Raw genomic sequence first — 18,991 nt, forward strand, 5'->3', positions numbered from 1 at the left:
TCCTCCTGCCGAGCCTCTTCCCCAAGCTCGTGGGGGTGTGGGCTGTGTGCACCAGGGAGACAGGCGCAGCATGGCTAGGGAGGTCCTGGGGCCTCCAGTTCTTGGAAGCCAGAACCCTGAGTTCTGGAGAGGGTTTGTTTATGAAGGATTATCCAGGAAAGCCCTGGTTTCTCACATCCCAAGTCCAGGCCTTCTGGAAACAGCACCTTCAGGCCCCGGCAGGTTTAAATGTGTTGGAGCAGTGGGTCCCATCTGCTCCAATCAAGGGCCTTCAATTTCATTTTGAAAAACAAAATCCCATGCCCGTGAGATAGATACGCTGAGAGCCATGTGTGCCCTGCACACGGCAGTAAGCTTACTCTCAAAGCCCTCGACAGAAGACTCACGGAATTTTTGAGGTTCTGGCATCCAAACACCAGCCCCCGATTTTCAAGAGAGACTTCCGTTGGACCTTCGTGCTGCAGGAATCTCACGCTGTTAAACAGGACTGTGTGATAGGGCTGTCCTATTGAATAGGATTGTCTGTAGCACCGGCAACAACCGCAGACTGTCAGATAAAACCGAGAGCAAGCAGGAGGTCCCATCCCCGCCCACTCTTCGTCCTCTCCCCAGAGGGAACAGAAAGCCACACAGCAGTGTGGAGCAGGGGGCCCGGGCAGCAGAGCTGGGCCCACCTCCCCAGCACACCGCAGTCAGGGCTCCTGGGGCCCCCGGGCAGCAGAGGTGGGCCCCCGCCTCCCCCGCACATGGTGGTCAGGGCTCCCGGGGGCCCCGGGCAGCAGAGCTGGGCTCCCGGGAGCCCGGGGGAGCAGAGCTGGGCCCCCGCCTCCCCCGCACATGGTGGTCAGGGCTCCTGGAGCCCCGGGCAGCAGAGCTGGGCCCCACCTCTCCCGCACACCGCGGTCAGGGCTCCCGGGGGCCCGGGGGAGCAGAGCTGGGCCCCCGCCTCCCCCGCACATGGTGGTCAGGGCTCCTGGGGCCCCCAGGCAGCAGAGCTGGGTCCCGCCTCTCCTGCACATGGTGGTCAGGGCTCCCGGGGCCCCCAGGCAGCAGAGCTGGGCCCTGCCTCTCCCGCACATGGTGGTCAGGGCTCGAGGGGCCCGGGCAGCAGAGCTGGGCCCCGCCTCCCCCGCACATGGTGGTCAGGGCTCCCGGGGGCCCCTGGGCAGCAGAGCTGGGTCCCCGCCTCCCCCGCACATGGTGGTCAGGGCTCCCGGGGGCCCCGGGCAGCAGAGCTGGGCTCCCAGGGGCCCGGGGGAGCAGAGCTGGGCCCCCACCTCCCCCGCACATGGTGGTCAGGGCTCCTGGAGCCCCGGGCAGCAGAGCTGGGCCCCGCCTCTCCCGCACACGCGGTCAGGGCTCCCGGGGGCCCGGGGGAGCAGAGCTGGGCCCCCGCCTCCCCCGCACATGGTGGTCAGGGCTCCTGGGGCCCCCAGGCAGCAGAGCTGGGTCCCGCCTCCCCCGCACATGGTGGTCAGGGCTCCCGGGGGCCCCTGGGCAGCAGAGCTGGGTCCCCGCCTCCCCCGCACATGGTGGTCAGGGCTCCCGGGGGCCCCGGGCAGCAGAGCTGGGCTCCCAGGGGCCCGGGGGAGCAGAGCTGGGCCCCCACCTCCCCCGCACATGGTGGTCAGGGCTCCTGGAGCCCCGGGCAGCAGAGCTGGGCCCCGCCTCTCCCGCACACGCGGTCAGGGCTCCCGGGGGCCCGGGGGAGCAGAGCTGGGCCCCCGCCTCCCCTGCACATGGTGGTCAGGGCTCCCGGAGCCCCGGGCAGCAGAGCTGGTCCCCACCTCCCCCGCACACCGCGGTCAGGGCTCGCTGGGGCCCCACCGGACCCCACCAGGCCCGTCCCTGACCATGTGCTGCTGTCTCCCCAGCACTGCAGAGAGCGGCCCCGGTCCATGGTGGTCATCGAGGTGTTCACCCCTGTGGTCCAGAGGATCCTGAAGCATAACATGGTGAGTTGCCCAGGGCCCCCCCCTGCAGAGCCCCCCGAGGGCCACGAGCTTCCAGTCTGTCACTTTTCCCAAAGAACTGGGAGATGGGGCTGGCGGCCAAGGACCAGGGGACTGGACTTGGGATTGCAAGTTGGGGTCTTCGTGCAGCCTGCCCTGCTTGGCTCTATGCTTTGCAGGTAAAAGGCAACAGGAAGAATCTTTGCACAGTAAGAATGACAAAAATAACGTGGTCGGGGGAGAAGAGATAGGTCTCGTGTGTATAGCATCACAGATAATACCTGGGAAACTGGGCCTTCGAGGAGGGGGGGTGAACCCCTCACTCCGTAGGAGGGGGCTGCGGGGGCAATATCCGTGGAAGTGGGGAGCAGGGCCGAGCGGTGCAGGAACCTGACGGTCGTGACCTCAGCCTGCTGGGCAAGGTTGGGGCCAACAGTAAGAAGTCATGGTGTGGCAGGCACCCTTTGTGATGTGAGCAGGAGGGCCCCGGCCCGCGGGGGTCTTCTCTCTCCAACCCTCCGCCTCCGTCTGATGGTGAGAAAAGCCTCAGACCAGTCCCAGCTGAGGAACGTTCCACACGATGGTCCTCTGAACGGCCAGGTGCTCAAACATAAAGAGAGTCTGAGAGGAGGGAACAGCCTCGAGGCCCCAAGGGACCTGACAACTCAGTGTCACAGGTGTTCAGGAGGGGATCCCAGGACAGGAAAAGGGCCTGGGGGAACCGTGGGGAAATCCGCGTCAAGTCTGCCCTGTAGTTCATTTTAAAAGCACAGAGGCAGCATTTCATTGCACACTCAGTGGTCCAGGCGCCCGTAACCCGCCAGCCCTTCTGCAGTCTCGCCTCGGGCCAGTGTGAACAGCCCTGGATGTGGTTGTTTTCTCTGCATTGCATGCGGGGAAGCTGGGGCTGAGCAGACTTGGCCGACAGGCCCCAGGACCACAGCTGGGAACCGGAACAGGAACACCTGCTCTCAGCTACGCACGGAGCACCTCTCGGAGCCAAGTGACACTCCAATGTATTGTCTCACATGGCTCTCCTGATGGCCTGTGGCCTCCTGCAGACGAGGAGACCCAGAGAGTCCCGTGGGTCACTCTGGGACCCTGTGGGCAGGTGTGAAAACAGCTCTGAAGAAGGGTGACCTGCTCACAGTTTGATCTGTGAGGGAGCTTTCCTGCCTTGACCCCGGGCCCCCAAAGAGGAAGATGCAGCCCATCCCCTTCCCCAGTAAGGGGTGGAAACGCAGGACACGTGCGCCACGCCCAGCATCCCACTCCCAGGGCAGACATCCTTAGTCGATCACAGCGCTCGTCCCGCGGAGCCCAGAGTAGCTGCAGAATCTTCCTCCAGGCACCCACGAGCGGGGAACCCTGCTGGTGCTGTGCGAATTCTCTCTGATTGATCTATCGCACACCGCCGTTGAACTATCACTTGTTTCAGAGCTCTCCTCCATGGTTTGAGATGAACATGTGTTTCTTGTTTTCTGAGCACAGGGGGTGGGTCCCCTCCATCCAGTTTTGTCTCCAGGACTAAGAAAGAAAGTTCTCTGAGGGGTGGGGGTTGAGAGGTGTTCTGCCTGATTTGGGCTTTAATCATTTCAAGGGCACTCTCTGGCTTTGGCCAGCTGGGAGAAAAGGGTCCCTGACTGTTAACTTTAAAGTCACTGTGGATGTGGTGTGAGGTGAGGGTCACGTTCTCTCGGAGCCCAGAGCAAAGGTACTGGAGTTCCTTTGGGAAGAGACCTCATCTCATCGCACTTGTCAGGGACGGAACCACCCACCCAGGGCGTCCCTGGCCTGGGTCCACCCTCCTCAGGTACAGAAGCACTTAATAAGGGTTCTCTTAGGACGTCTGACTTCAAAGGGGAAAACGTCAAAATTCAGGCAGCCTCCCAAGGCTTGACTGTACAGCGTCTCCCTTATGTCTGGTTAGTTTTATGGGCCCAGAGTGTTGACCATGTAATTTTCTGGATAAAAATCAGAACAGCTACAGGGCAGACTCAGAATTTATAGCATCTGTTGTGGTCTGGCAGAGCCCGGGATCCCTCAGGCGAGAACCCTCTCTTCATGTTTATAGAACTTCCCCCCTGTGGTCCCGGCGTCCAGGGATGCTATAAAGCTTCACAGTCCGCTTGCTCTTGAAGTCCACTGATTACACACCGAACTGTGTGAGGAGAGCTGTAGGCAGGACCGGGTCGGGAGTGAGGCCCTCCTGCAGGAGAGGCAAATGTGACTGTGGCTCACGCCCCGTGTGGGAAGCACCACGAGCCTTCGGTGTCACCCACATAACACCCCCTAAAGCTCAGTGATTGGCCGGGACGCTGTTTGGGAGCTGGCATGGAGCGCCTGATCACTCACTGGCCAGTGAGTGCCTAGCTGGCCGCCAGCCATGGACCTGTGAGTGTTCCTACTCTGCAGTTCCTATACTGCGAGTGCAGCTCTTGTCGGTATATCACGTGTTCCATCTCGTGGATGAGCAGTCCTAACCTAGGTTAAGAATCTCAGAGTGTTGCTCCCTGGGCCGCAATAAAAATTGGATATGGAAGCAGTCATTAAGTACGTTCCCCTGGAGATTCTAAACAATGTGTTCACTGCGTCCCTAAGAATAATCCTAGTTCCTGTGCCCACATGCCACTCACTGGCATGTTCTTGTAGCCAAGGTGGCAGGAAGATGTCGCCATGGTCCTAGTGGGCCGCTGGCTGATCAGACCTCCTGCTTTCCAAGGGGAGCGTGTTCAACTTTGCCAAAGAGGCGAGATGTCCCTCACCCACATGTTCAAAGGCCACCAGGCCAATCTATAATGTTAAAAATGACCTTGGCTCTGCAGAAATCTAATAGAGATGATAATGGCAGTTATCTTTAGCATGGCTTAATGGAAGCAGTTTTCATAGAATCATAAAACCTCATGGGTGGAAGGGTCCTGGAGGTGATTTCTTGGAGCCCTTGTTGCACAGGGAGCAACAGTGGGCCCAGGGAGGGGCGTTCCTGCCGCCTTCTCCCGGGGACTGCGGGCGTCCACCTCGGTGTGAAAGCACAGTCAGGCTTCAGGCAGGGGCCCCGTCTTCAAGCCCAGTGCGCATGTGTGCACGTAGGTACGTATGTGCACACACACACACGCACGTGTTTAGATTCCTTCTGAGCTTTCTCCATGGCTTTTGCTGCCCTCCTCATGCAGAGGCGTAACTCTAGCAGGCAGGGTGGGAGGAGATGAGCCCCTACCCCTTGGGGAGCCTAATTCAGCCCTTCCCTGCAGGTGCAGAGCACCAGGCAGGTCTGGAAACCCACCCTGTGAGCTGGCCAGAGGAGGCGGCGGGCCGCATCCTACTCCGAGCTCTTTGCCCAGGGCCTGTGGGATCCATGAGATCCGCAGGGGAAGTCCCCAGGGGCTCTGTTTAGATTAGAGTCCTGGCCCAGGTTGCTTTTTGTTAAGTGGGTTCCCCCGAGTGGGGGCTGGAGGAGAAGCCGAGGAGGCTGGAGACCTCCAGGCTCCCCGCTGAGGTCGTGCTGGTCAACCTCATTCCGTACCCTGACCAGCCCTCCTGACTGTTGGCACCCCAGCTCGTGGGTTCAGAAGCCCAGCGACTCCGGGTCCCTAACATGACGTGGAAAGGGGCTCAGTCCTTGGCCCGGCCCACACTCTCCATCCCTGCTCTTCACTCTGGACACATGATTCCTCCTTCCTGCCCCACCCCTGCTGGGCTGACCCCGGACTTACCAGCCACCTCCCTACACACATTCCCTGTCCAGGGCACACACCTGCCTTCCAGGCCACAGCTTTCAGGCACGCATGCCCACACACAGGAAGCAGGGGGCCCAGAATCCCTTGGGGGCTGCAGAAAAGGCGTTTGTGGTCATGGCTGGAGGCCGGCTGGGCATCAGCAGGCCCCCACGCGGCCCAGCTGGGCTGTGTTCCCAGCACGTCTGGGTGGCGTGCTGACCCCTGCCCCATCGCAGGGTGGCTGACCAGGGCCAGGGACCCTCCTGTGCCAGGTCATCTTCCAGCTCCGCAGGCAGCCATGGAAGGGTGTGAGCTCAGGAGTGAGCAGGCCTGTTCCTTCATGTGGAAGACGTATGTGCTTCTAGAAGGAGGGAGTCGCTGGCAGCACCTCGTTGCTCACACACCCGGGGCAGAGTGGGACCCCACACCCCTTCTGGTCTCCTCCCAACCCCTGTCCTCTGCGCTCCCTGCAGGACTTTGGGAAGTGCCCGCGACTGAGGCTGTTTACTCAGGAGTACATCCTTGCCTTGAACGAGCTCAACGCGGGGATGGAGGTGGTGAAGAAGTTCATTCAGAGGTGGGTCTCTCGTCTGGGGCCCCTCCTCTCCTGGCCGGCGGGCCAGCTTTCCCTAGCACCCAGGAGAGGCGCTGCTGGCGTTAAGAGGCCCCAGGCACCTCATCTTCTACAAGGGCCTCTTGGGTCCTCTTGACCATGTACCATCTGAGGCACTCACTTGCTGTGTGACATCAAGTCAGTTGCTGTACTTCTCTGATCCTCTTTCCTCTGTTATCTCCCAGGATTGTTTGTGCAAGTAATCAGATAATATCTGAGGAGGCCCCTAGCACAGTGCCTGATGGTCACTAGGAACTCGGGAAATGGCAGCAGTTGTAAATGATAAGAGTATTCCTGTGGGTGCTGGGGGTGTGAGGAACCTTCTCCTGGTAGCCCCGGAGAGTCCTCGATGGGGAACTGAACAGCCACCTCCCAAACTTGGCCTCGAGGAAGTCAGATCCTCTGAGTCACTTCCGGTTTTGGGGTGGTGGGGGAAGGGGGGTTTTTTCGCTCTGAATTTTTTAAACTTTTCTCTGTGCCTCAGTGTCCTCGTCTGTAAGATAAGGACTATGGTACCCACTTGATCCGGTTACCGTGAGGACTCGATGAACTCACACATGTAAACACCAAGAATGGGGCCTAAGTGTGGCAGGAACATTAGTGATCATCGTCACAACTCTTCTCATTTTGTTTAAGAAAATTACAATAGCCTGTTCAAGCCGGTTCCAAAAGCTCCTCAGTACCTGAAACTCACAAAGCATTTCCAGACCCAGAGGACTGTCCTTCTGCCAGAGCCCTGGGGACTCCAGGGCCCCCTTACAGCACCCAGTCGTGGTTTATGAAACTGGTTCAGGTTAGGCCTCTTAGCCCCAGCAGCCATGACGTTTTTCCAGCAACGTTTTGGGTACTGTCCCCAGGCCCCAAACAGCACTGGGAATGGGGGTACGAGACCCATTTTACAGATGAGGAAGCAAACACGAGATAGCTGTGGTAAGTAACAGTGGCTGGCATTTGCAGAGGATCGTGTGCCAGACCCCGTGCCAGGCCAGGATGCCGATAATAACTTTTTCTTTCAAAGCAGCCCACATGGACAGGAAAATGAGGTGCTGTGAGTCCTCATTTACAGAACCACTGGGCATAAACGTGTTGGTCCCAGGCCGCCTGGCTCCTGTAGGCGACGTCATCCCCTGAGTTAGAGAATTGGGTCCTGAAATGAGGAGGGGGCCAATGTCCCCATTCCAGAGCCGAGGAAAGAGTGGAGAGTTTACAAAGTGTGCCAGGGTGCGCCGCTGGGCTGGAACCCAGGCTCCCTGAACCCAGGGATCCCCGGCCCGGAACTTGGCCCTCATGCCTGTGCACAGCGGAGCCCAGGACCCAGATCCCAGGGTTGCCACCTCCCTGCAGAGGACTGGGGCCACCCTGTCCCACCCCCCACCTCCCTGCCCTGGGCGGCGCCCCCACAGCCGCTCACTCACCGGCCCTCTCCTCTTTTCCAGCATGCATGGCCCCACGGGGCACTGCCCCCATCCCCGGGTCCTGCCCAACCTGGTGGCCGTGTGCCTGGCTGCCATCTACTCCTGCTATGAAGAGTTCATCAACAGGTCAGTGCCCTCGGCCTCGGGAGGGCTTGGGTGGGACACGCTCTGTCCAGGGACGGAGGTCTGTATACACCTGGCCAGCCGGGAGGGTGGAGTGGCTTCCACTGGAGCTGCCCCCAGTGCGTCTGCCAAACCCCCACGCTCCCTGGTGCCAGGGCCCAGACCCAGGCTGTGACGGGAGAAGCCGACACCGAAGCTGTCGTGTTGGCTCGGCTTTAGGGACACGTGTCTATTCTGAAGATTGCTCAGCCTCGGGCCCGTGTGACGGGAAGAGGGCGTGACAGAGCCACTGTCCTGGGTCCCCCAGGGCTTGGGTGCGTCGGCTTGTGAGTAAGCTAACCCCCTGACAGCCGTGGGAGGGAGCCCGGGAGGCCCCTGAGCACACCCTCGGGGGCCTCCCGGGAGACCGTGCGACGTTCTCAGAGCCCTCCCCCTGAGGGATGATGACGCCAGGGTGGGTAGTTGCCAGCTCCCATTCTTCCCGGGTCGAGGTTGGCTCCTAGGATGCAGAGTGACATAGGTGCCGTTAGTCACATGAACTTCGTATGGCGATCTCTGGGGTCACGAGGGAAGATGTGACATGCAGGGCGCAGATGGCATCTGCCGCAGCAGCCTTGTCCAGTTGTTCAGGCGGTGCACTGCACAACTCCAGGAGGGCCAAATCGTGTCCAGGCACCACTAGAGCCGGGGCCACCACAGGAATATATTTCAGTCCTTAAAGAAGAGGCATTGGAGCATCGAAAGCCTGAGTGAATTGGGCAACATGAAGATGTCCTGCCGGTCATTCCTGAGTGCCTGTTTCACACTCTACAGCAGCTTATGTTTTTTTTTTTAAAAAAAAAAAGAGGAGGAGGAGGTTGAGAGTAGTCCACAGCCTGTACAGCCGTCCTCGGCTTCCCTGTGTACACAGATGGTCACGTGCCCTGGCCTCGAAGCCTGTGCCTCTGGAGCTGATGCGCATGCGTGTCAAACGCAGCCCACCCCAGGAAGTAGGAGGCACATCAGGGGTGTCACACACTCTCAGGCTCCTTTTGCTCCCGCAGCCTCTCCCTCCCTGGCTCACTCCACAGACACCCAAGCTGGGGCTCAGGTCTCGGGGCAGGAGCAGGAAACGGCACCTCCCAGAGCTTTCCCTCTGAGTCTCCATGGCTCTGCCTGGGTGCCCTGGAGCAGGGATTCCCTGACTCGGGATGCAGAATGGAATCTCTCTCCCAGATGCCCCCCAGGAGAAAGAACCAGAATTACAAACCAGGCACACTGTTGTACACAGAGGGACCTGAAGACAGCAGTGACCACCTTCATCCTTTCTCTTTTTTGGGGGGGTGGGGGGTGGGGGCAGGTCTTATTGGCTGTGCCACACAGCACGCAGGGTCTTAGTTCTCTGACTGGAGATCGACCCAGGCCCCCTGCATTGGGTGCGTGGAGTCTTAACCACTCTTCCCACAAGGAGATCCCCTGCCCTCCAATACTTGTTTAGTGAGGGTCCATGGGGTGCCAGGTGCTGACGGCACAAGAGTGAAGCAGCCGCCCCCCGAGTGGCTGGTGAAACGGTGGACGGAGGGGGCAGGGAGTGAGAAAGCGAGCGGCGAGGTCAGGGCTGTGATGAAAGGAACCAGAGGCATCACTCACGTGGTCTACAACCCTGGGTGCACTTCAGTCACCCGAGAGGGCGCTACGAACTGAAGCCTGCATGAAGCTAAGCATAAAGTAAACCCTGGGATGCAGCTTCTCATCGCTGGGCTTCATCCATCGGGAGACAGGTATGAGGTTTACAGCAGTGTTGTTAGTCACAGCCCCAAACTGAGATCTGCCTCGAGCCCAGTGTCCTAGGGCAGACACACGGATAAGCTGTGGTCTGTTCACACGGAGGAATACCGCAGGGCAGCGAGCAGGAGCGAACCAGTGCACCCGGCAAGCCGGGGACTAATCTCCCAAACACAGTGTGGAACAGAAGAAGCTATAGAGTTTAAATCTTGTTCCTTAAAGTGCAAGAACAGGAAAACAAATCCAGGGTGATAGAGGCCAGAATAGTGGCTGCTGGCAGGTGGGGAGTTAGGCGTGAGAGGAGCTTCTGGGCCTCAGGAAAGTTTCACGTCTTGACCATGGTCAGTGGTTCTCAGCTGGGGGGCAGCTTTGACCCCCAAGGCGTATCTGGCAGCATCTGGAGACATCCTGAGTTGCAGAAGGAGGGTGCTGCTGGAAGAGGGGCTGGAGGTCAGGGATGCTGCTGAACTCACTGCCATGCATGGGGCAGCCCCCTCGTCCTCCCAGGAGTTACCTGAACCATCTGGGAGCAAATATCAGGCATGTCCGCATGGAGGAACCCTGGTCTGATGGCTGTCTGTTACACCACGGAACTTGTGACAGTCACAGAGCACTGCGCCTGAGATCCGTGGGCTCACCTGGACTGACGTCACCCCAGGGGTGTGCTGGAGCCCTGGCATGCTCGAATCCCACAGTCAGGGATGGCACGTTGGCCGTTGAATCGGTCACCGTGGGAGTATTTACTCCAGGAAAATCGGCAGGCACTACTCCTCAGGGCTCCTGTTTTCTCCTGTCCCACTGGCTATATCTTTAAAAGGAAAAGGAAAAAAGGGTGCCTGGGCCCCACCCACTGCAACTCTGATTGAGTTGGAATGCTCCTGGCATCAGGTTCTGTTTGGTGTTTTGTTTTTTTTTAACATCTTAGGCAAATGGCGTGTGTGGCCAGAGCTGAGAACCCCTGCTCTAGGGGAAAGAGAGGAAGGGGTTCTGCGGAGCGCTGATGCTTAAACTGACACGTCCTGGCTGTCAGCGGGGCTGGAGGCAGGACAGGAGGACCCAGGCAGGGGACCGGCAGGCGCCCAGGCCTGGCGGAGCAGGTGGGCCGGCCAGTGGTCACGTGTCCTCTACTGGTGGTCCTTAAGCGCCTGCTTCACAGTCCCCTGGACAGATTATTTCAAATGCAGACTCCTGGATGCCGCGTCTCTGGGCCCGGCCCGGGAATCTGCATTCTTCGCAAGCTCCACGGGTGAGCTGCTTCAGGCGAAAGGTCCCTGCAGGGAAGGTAGTGAGGGAAACTGGCTGTGACCCGAGCAGAGAGAGGGACAGAGGCGGAAGACAAAGTTGGAAAGGAAGGCCGGGCCACAGAGGGACCTGCACTGCTGAGCGTCTCCCACCTCCCACTCCGAGCTGCTCCTGGGGTCCTCCTGCCAGGCCTGCTTACCTGACAGACCCCCAGGACCGCCGGGGCCGCTGCTTGGGGACCACTCTTTGAGTGGCAGGGCTGTGCCTGCCTTAGAGGTTTTCTTCTAAGGGCATTGTAGTCACCTGTGGGTTTTAAGTAGAGAAAGGACTTAATGTCCGTTTCTGGAATCCCCTCTCGCCACTGCTGCAGAGGCCAAGCGTAACCTTGGGCATACCATTAGGCAGTGGTTGCAACTCGGTGCCCAGGGTGGAGGCCTGGGGAGGGTGAAGCGGGCCCTGGTGCCCTCCCCAGCCCACACGGGCGGCTCCAACTCCCTACTCAAGACAGCCCCGCTTCGAGGCCCAAAGTAGCTTGGGTTCTGAGAGCCACCGTGAGCCCTTCCAGGAAGTCACGCCACGGGCTGCGAGACCTTTCCTGGGCTCAGGTTCCCCCACCCTGCTGGTCAGTCCCTGGAAGATAGAGCCCCACGCCGTCCTCCGGGGCCATCCGCGGCGCTCTCTGTGGGTACACAATGTCCTCATACACAAAAGAACAGACAAGCTGACCCAGGTTAGCGTAGCTCGCTGGAAAATCACCCAGTCTGAGCCAAACAGCCTTGAAAATCCACTCCTAAATCCCAGCAGAGGCGAAAGGGATGGAGCTGAGGCTTTGGGTAGCAAGTCAGCTCCGAGCCCCTGGAGTCAGCTAGCGCGCCTCCCCCACGGACCACACACAGTGTTCCATGAGCCATAGAATTCTTGGACTTCAGCTCAAGGGTTTTGTTTTTTTCCGCAGCAAAGCTTAGAGTGTATTTATCAAACATCCTTGGTGGGCTCTGCTCAGACCTGGCTCATGGCATGTGCTAGACCATTTGGGTCCTCTGAATGCGGTGGGTGTGAGTTGTACGCCCCGCCCACTTGCACAAGGAGCGTGCACGTCTCTTTGGACACATAGCCACGTGCGTGTGGCCCATAGGGAGGGTTGGGACAAGCAGCTGTTTGTGGTCACATCCTTGTGCTCTGAGTCCCTGAGAGCAGCAGCCTCAACCTTGACAGCACACACAGGGAGCCCCAAACCTTACTGGTGTCCGGACTCCACCCCAGAGAGTCCAACCTAATGGGACCTGGGGATGTTTAGAAGTGCCCCAGGGGACACTGGTGTCCAGCCAGGGATGGAGAGCTCTGGTACAGGGGCAGGAAGGGTGAGAATGGCGGGTGGAGGAAATCAGGGAAGACTTCTTGGAGGAGGTGGACCTGCATAGGCTCATCCTGCGTCTTAGAAGTGGAGGCAGCAGCCTGGTTTCACATCCCAGTCCCGCCTCCCCACTAAGAAGCTGTGCCATCTAGGTAGTCATTTGACCTCTGGTAGCATCTTTTCTCATCTGTAATGTGGAGAGAGAAATTCCTCCTCTTCAGAGATACCTGAGAATGTCTGTGTGAAAGCGCTCGGCACCGTGCCAGCCCAGGGGCACCAACAAAGGACGCCCACTGCTGGAGCTCCCTTCATTCTGAAGTGCCACCTCGCAGTATTTGGAAGCACCCAGGGAGGGGGCATTTTACCTCCACGACGCTCTGACAAGTCCTGCCGTAAAGAGGCCCAGCATTTCCCACTCACGTGTGACCTCAGTGATGCCACAGCGCCCTTTGCCCAGCCAGCACCTATTAACCCTCTGCACCCGCGTCATTCCTCTAGGTGGTGGAGAGACTATTCTGGGGAGTTAGCCAAGAGTGGTGGGTGCTGCAGATAGGAGTGACCTGCGGACCACAGGGGACCGGAATCTGAGTTTGGGGTCCCTTGGAAGGGGGTTCTGCGGTGGAGAGCAGACGCTGAGCTTTCTCAGCCGGCAGGGATAGGGTGGCAGAGGCGGGGCTTGGGGCTTGTCCCGAGGACCTTAACCTTGTGGCCTCAGCCGGAGGGGACAGTTAGACCACAGGAAGCAACTGGAAGCCAGATCGCTAGGAGGTCTCCAAGGTATGTCCAGAAGGCGTCTTGGTGGAGGTGGACGCTGAGTCAGTACTGAGCCTTACAGGTCAGTAGAGAGGTCAGCATTCACTCATTCACAATCGTGTGTCAATCACCTGCTGCGTGTGGGGACACCAGCATGTGCCTTAATGACAGGCGGCCCAGTTCAGATGCCACCTCTGAACCTCCGCCTCTCCTTGTCTGCAGGCCTTGAGCAGGCCTGTGTGCTCGCTGGTGGGTGGGAGCCGGCCCCCCACCCGATCCGGGGCCGCGGGGGGCACTAAGCAGGTGCAGCCCTGCCCGTGACGTCCGGGACCCCCATCAGGGCTGCACTCACGGCCCTCCCCGCCTCTCCCGCAGCCGTGACAACTCCCCCAGCCTGAAGGAGATCCGGAACGGCTGCCAGCAGCCCTGCGACCGGAAGCCCACCTTACCTCTGCGCCTTCTGCACCCAAGCCCGGACCTGGTGTCTCAGGAAGCCACGCTCTCCGAGGCGCGGCTCAAGTCAGTGGTCGTGGCCTCCAGCGAGATCCACGTGGAGGTGGAGCCCGCCAGCACTGCCAAGCCGGCGCTGACGGCCAGCGCGGGCGACGACAACGAGCCCAACCTCATCGACTGCCTCATGGTCAGCCCCGCCTGCAGCACCATGAGCATCGAGCTGGGCCCGCAGGCCGACCGCACGCTCGGCTGCTACGTGGAGATCCTCAAGCTGCTGTGAGTGACCCCGCCGGCCAGGCGCCTTGGGTGGGGGGAGGGGCTCACAGCTGGGGGTGTGAGTTGAGTGTGCACACTCATGAGTGTGGGTGCACAGGATGCAGACGCAGGGCATGAGGGCACAGGTTTTGGGAGTGTTGGGAGTGCAGGCCAGGCTCTGTGTGCATGAGTCAGGCATGGCACAAGCAGGATGTCCACACGTGTGTCCATGAGTCTGAGAATCTGTGAGTGCACACGCCTGCCCAGGCTGTGCTGCAGTACGCGGTACCCGAGTGTGTCTGTGTGTGGACACCTCGGCGTGTTGTGTAAGGTGTGGGCTCATTCTGAGTTGTGATTGTCCTCGTGTGCGTGTGAGTGCCTTTGGATGTATGAAGGCAGCGTGTGAGTGGTTACCTCCATGTGTGTGACTGTGCGTACACGAGCTGGGTGCGGGATGGATGTGGATGCCTCTAAGAAGCCCGTATGTGTGTTTCAAGTGCATGTACACAAGTGTGGTTGTGTCTGGGTGCTTGTGCTGCTTCTGTGCATGCGTAGCTCTTGAGTGCTCACGTGTGGGTGTGAACACTTGTGCACAAGAGCTGGAGTACGTGTGTGTTTCTCTGTGTATGTGTGCAGAGGTGCCCATGAGCCGGCACGTGAGTGTGTTGCGTGATCTATGCATGCTCTGTGTGCATGGTGTGTATGTGGTGTTGTGTCCTGTAGCCTCATCCGGTGGGCAGGGAGGAGTGTGCCATGCAGATGAGGGTCTGCGTGCCTGGCTGGTGGGAGGAGCCCTGGGCGGGAGCCAGGAGACGTGTTCTGCTCTGGGTGGTGCTTCTGAGCTGGGTGCTCCGGGCCCGCGCATGCCCCTTCCTGAGCCTCGGCTGTGGGACTCTGAGGAGCCTGTGGTGTCTGTGAGGGTTAGCACGTGCATGCACGCACAGGCACACACACACACACCTGTGCACACAGATACACGCCTGTGCGCACACATGCATGCACATATGCACACGTTAAGCAAAGGCTTCTCATATTTGGAGGCGACTGAATGCAGCCCCCTCAGACTCTTCCTCAGCCCTTGCTTTGGCCCCGAAGAGGAGGCAGTGGTCTCCCAGGGCTCAGCCCAGCCTGGCTCATAGTTCTGGCAGCCAAGGCCAGCCCAGAGTGCACGTGCATTTAGCAATGCCCCCACCCAAAGCAAATCCCAGATTCCGCCCAGAGAGCACCCCCCAGAACGCATCTCAGTTTGAGGCTGAAGAACTGCCCACCTCCTCCCGGGGTGGCAGCCAGCCCTCCGAGGGACAGACCAGCGCGGTCCCGTCTCCTCCTCTGGCTGGGCCCTGGTCTCCTCCCCGGACCCCTGAGTCCAACTGTTCTCTGCAGACACCTGGAGCTCCTGGGCCTTGTGGTGGCCTGGGCCCTGACTCATATTTCTCATTAAGCACTAAGGGTTTGAGTTTCATCACACAGTTGACACTCATTTTTTTTTCCCTTCTTCGTAAACACATGCATGAATGAAGACTCTGTTCTTCCTAATCTGCTTCCAGACCTCCTGCCTGCCCATACCGCCCAGCTGCCAGGTCGTGGGTGGGGGTTGGGGGGCCCACCGGGCAGTGTTCCTGACCGCTGCTTGGAGCAGCCCCTCCCGCCAAGTTCGGGGGTCTCCACGAAGCAGGGTGCACACTTCCTGAGGCCCTTTTCCCCATGGGGGTGCTCAGAGCACAGTTTGGGCCTGATTACTTCTCCTGGCCGCTCTCCTCTGCTAACTCTGCCGCCTGCTTGAGTCCCTGGCCCACCAGAGGGCCTCACATCTGTCAAATCCGCAAAACCTCCGAAGTATGATCCGCTGGAAGAAGCACACATTCAGAGTCAGGCTTTTGGGTTCAGGGGCTGGGGATGTCCATGTCAACTTGGGACCGGGGGCTGGTTACACACCCTCTCTGAGTCATAGCTGCCTCCAAGCAGAGAAGGCCTGGGTACAGCACAGAATAAGTACCCCCCAGGCACAAGTACTGGGCAGATGGGGGTTACTGTACTTTCAATAAGAACAACTGTATTTTCCTCTATTTTAAGGTACTGTTGGGACTGAGACACATCATCTATTTAATAACAGCACTTAGGGAGGGGAAAAAAAATTATGGGATTCAGTGCAGACTCAGTTTGCAAGAAACGTACATCTGAGAATTGAGGAAGTGCTGCCATAGGACTTAGTCTGCTGTGTTCTTGGGGCCTCGGTTTTCTCATCTGTAAAGTGGGTGTTTTCCTCAGAGAGAAGAATTTAGGACTTGGTAAGAGTGGACTGCTGTGATCAATAGGACGGCTCGCTAGATGAGAGTCATGTGTAGACAATGAAAGAACAGAGGCTCTCGTGTGAAATTGAGGGGTCTTTTCAGCACATTGTGGGGTCCAGAGAAGCCCTGCCCAGAGCCAGGGCCCAGCCTGGCAGACCGCATCCACAAGGAGCAGGCACCTCTCTATCCTGAGAGAGTGGGCGAGGGTCCTGGTTAGTGGTCTGCCCACCGGAATGCCTGCAAACCGTTAGAGTCTGACACCTTCAGAAAGGAACATAGGCCACAATCAGCTCCCCGGAGACTCTTGCAAAGGAAGAGCCCAGCACAGGTCAGGGCTGACACTGAAATCATGGTGTGAGGGCCAGGCTGGGTGGGACGATGGGAGGAACATGCACTTGGGAGTCAGACAGACCAGCTTTAGCCTCTAGTCATCTGGAGTCCAGCTCTTAGCCTGCTGGGCACGTGTGTGCAGTCACACATTTGTGTATCCATCTCTCTATGCATTCTTTCATCAAACACTGACTGCACGCCCAGAGGGGCTGGGTTCTGTGCTAAATGCCAGGGCCCCTCTGCTCGAAGCCTCTGCGTCCCAGTAGTGCCAAGTGCTGAAAGCAGCGGCATCGCCCGGTGGGGTGGAGCGTGGGAATCTCTAGGCACAAGTGCCGTGGCAGGCCGAGGGATGCCCTTCTGTCCAGGAAGAGAAAAGCTGCCGTCACGAGGGCTGGACGGGCACGTTGGCCATTTTCTCATCAGCTCGAACCTGTCTGCCTGCTTGTTACTTTTGCAAACACCTGGATTTTGAAAGAGGCCTCAGTGGGCTGGGGGTCAGCTGGAAGATGCCTCACCCTTCTGGGGCCCGTAGGGAAAATGCAGATGGACTTGGGGTTGTTCTAGTGACCAAGAAACATACTGGTGACCAGAATGTAGAAGGCAGGTGCTGGGGACATGGCCCAGGACAGCCCTGCTCGGTGAAGAACTTGCTCAGCCAGACGTGTCGGATGGCACAGCTCTGCAGAGGGGAAACATCAAGGGTTTGGTGCAAGGAAGCGGGGAGACTGGAGACATAAGAATGGCTGAAATAGCCTCCGGCAGGCTGAGAGATGGAGAGAGGGGCTGTTATAGGCGAGGGGCCAGGATGAAGCCACAGAGTCTGATGAGGCTCTGGGGCGCGGTGGACTAGAGCCCAGCCAGCATCCTCTGTCCTCATGGGGGTCCCCAGGCCCCAGACGCGACCACTACCAGCTCACCCTCCACCAGCCGCTGTCCTCCCAGTGGGACTCCGGATCGCGAGCTGGGTTCCCTGGGGGGCAGGGGTGGAAGGACCACCTCCTTGATTGCACATCAGTCCACATCTAACTGATGAGCTGCGTTAGGACTCTGAGTCTGCCTCTCCGGGCCTTGGTTTTCCAGTTGTGAACTGAGGATGGTCCTCCTGGTCAGTGTGTTCCCGCCCCCAGGGCTGCCTTGAGCATTCAGTGAATTCCTGCATGCCTCGTGTTCACCACAGCACCTGGCATCTGCGGGCTTGTGGCAAGGACAGGAACCCGGGCCCCACAGTCAGCGTCTCTGCACGTGGGCCTCTGGCGAGGGTTGTAGATGTTGCTGGCAGAGCAGCAGAAACTCACATCTGTACGTGTGTGCGCAGTGCACGTGTTCCAGTAGGCGGACCCGTCTGTTTGGAACCTTGCAGGTCCAAACTCCTGGGGCTCGTGGCCGCTCAGTAGAGTCCACACGCTCCCTGGTGCACCCGAGAACCCTGATCCGCCCGCAGCCCGGGAAGGTCCCCAGTGGGGTGATGGGGCCGAGAATGGGGCTTTGCCCAGGTCGCCGGCCGCAGAGATAACGGCCACTCATTTCTCACTGTAGATTTTAATCCCTGGGCCAGCTGGTTGGCCTGTTCAGAGAGCAGATGGTTGTGCGTGTGATGGCAGGAGCAGGGCAGGGCAAGCCTCCCGACACACCCTCCTGGCACCTTGGTCTGCCTCACCCCAGGTGCCCTGCTCACAGTCCTCTAGGAAGGCCGTGGACCTCCCGCCAGTCCCCTAGGCCTCGCTCTGCCCTAGTTCACCGCCCCCAACCCCGGAGCCCCTTTGAGGACCCCACCCCCACCCCAGGGAGCCACCCTGCAGGGTGTGGCTGCAAGAGACCAGGGTTCGGGTTGCACGCTGCGTGCAGGCCACCATCAGGACCAGGCCTGCCTGACCCAGACCCTTGTGCTTCTGAGAGGCTCGTGTAGCCCCAGCGTCTCTGGCTGGGGCGTCTCCCCAGGCACCTCGTCCGGGGCGGCGCAGAGCCCCAGTTTCATGGCACCGGTCGAGCTGGGCCGCAGATCTGCCAAAGTGCACCGTCTCCTGCCGGGTCAGGGCGGTTGTCCACACCTTCAGAGCTACCCCGCCCTCACTTCCTGCGTCCCCCGCCTCCCCAGCCCAGCTTGACCCCGGTGTTACCCACCCGCCATCTTCCCGCGCCCGCGAAAGGAAGTCCTCGGTCACGTCGGCGCTGAACCCCTCGTGGAGCAGCACAGGGCCGGAGGCCTGGGTCTGCTGCTCAGAGAGCCTCATTCAAGTACAGCTTCTCCCTCGTCAGCTCCGTGACCTTCAGCAGGCGTCCTGGCCTCTCTGGGCCTGTCTCGCCTCTGTAAGCAGGGGTTAGGGGAGTCCGTGCATGCTGTTTGGCCCCCAGGGCGCACCAGAAGCCTTGAGGATGTTTAAGGGCCCCTGGTCCACCCTCACTCCCTCCCTGAGCCTGGGGAGGCCTGGCTGTCCTGTGCTTCCCAGGCTGGGCTCAGTCCTCCCAGCCTGACTGGCAGCTCTCCCTGCCCCCAACAGGCCGGCCTGGCCTGCCAGCCTGGAGGCCGGCCCTGCTCTCAGGGTGCTCGCGACAGGCGCCCTGCTGACCACGGGAGTCCCACCCCCATCCCATGGGCCTGGCCAGCCCCCCGGCTCACGCACCCGGCCGTGGCCTGACACTGCCACTGGAGCCTCCAGACTGGTCACACTGGGCGTTTGGAGCAGGTCCAGGAGCCGGCCACAGACTTGGAGCTGGGCAGGGCCGCGGCCA

At 59.7% G+C, this 18,991-nt stretch overlaps 1 protein-coding gene across 4 annotated transcripts in view; it reads left to right on the forward strand.

The window, feature by feature from the left end:
* CMIP (c-Maf inducing protein) overlaps positions 1-18,991 on the forward strand; it is a 212,427-nt gene that overhangs the window by 172,818 nt on the left and 20,618 nt on the right. For all 4 annotated transcript variants that reach the window (XM_086350047.1, XM_086350046.1, XM_086350048.1 and 1 more), the window contains 4 exons: positions 1,875-1,955; positions 6,142-6,245; positions 7,718-7,822; positions 13,308-13,661. In XM_086350047.1, coding sequence (XP_086206173.1) covers positions 1,875-1,955; positions 6,142-6,245; positions 7,718-7,822; positions 13,308-13,661 — 644 coding nt within the window. The remainder of the gene's footprint in view (positions 1-1,874; positions 1,956-6,141; positions 6,246-7,717; positions 7,823-13,307; positions 13,662-18,991) is intronic.

Source organism: Bos grunniens, chromosome 18 (assembly GCF_055505025.1).
Source record: "Bos grunniens cultivar Pamir isolate PY7600 chromosome 18, Bosgru_T2T1.0, whole genome shotgun sequence".
Classification (NCBI taxonomy): domain Eukaryota; kingdom Metazoa; phylum Chordata; class Mammalia; order Artiodactyla; family Bovidae; genus Bos; species Bos grunniens.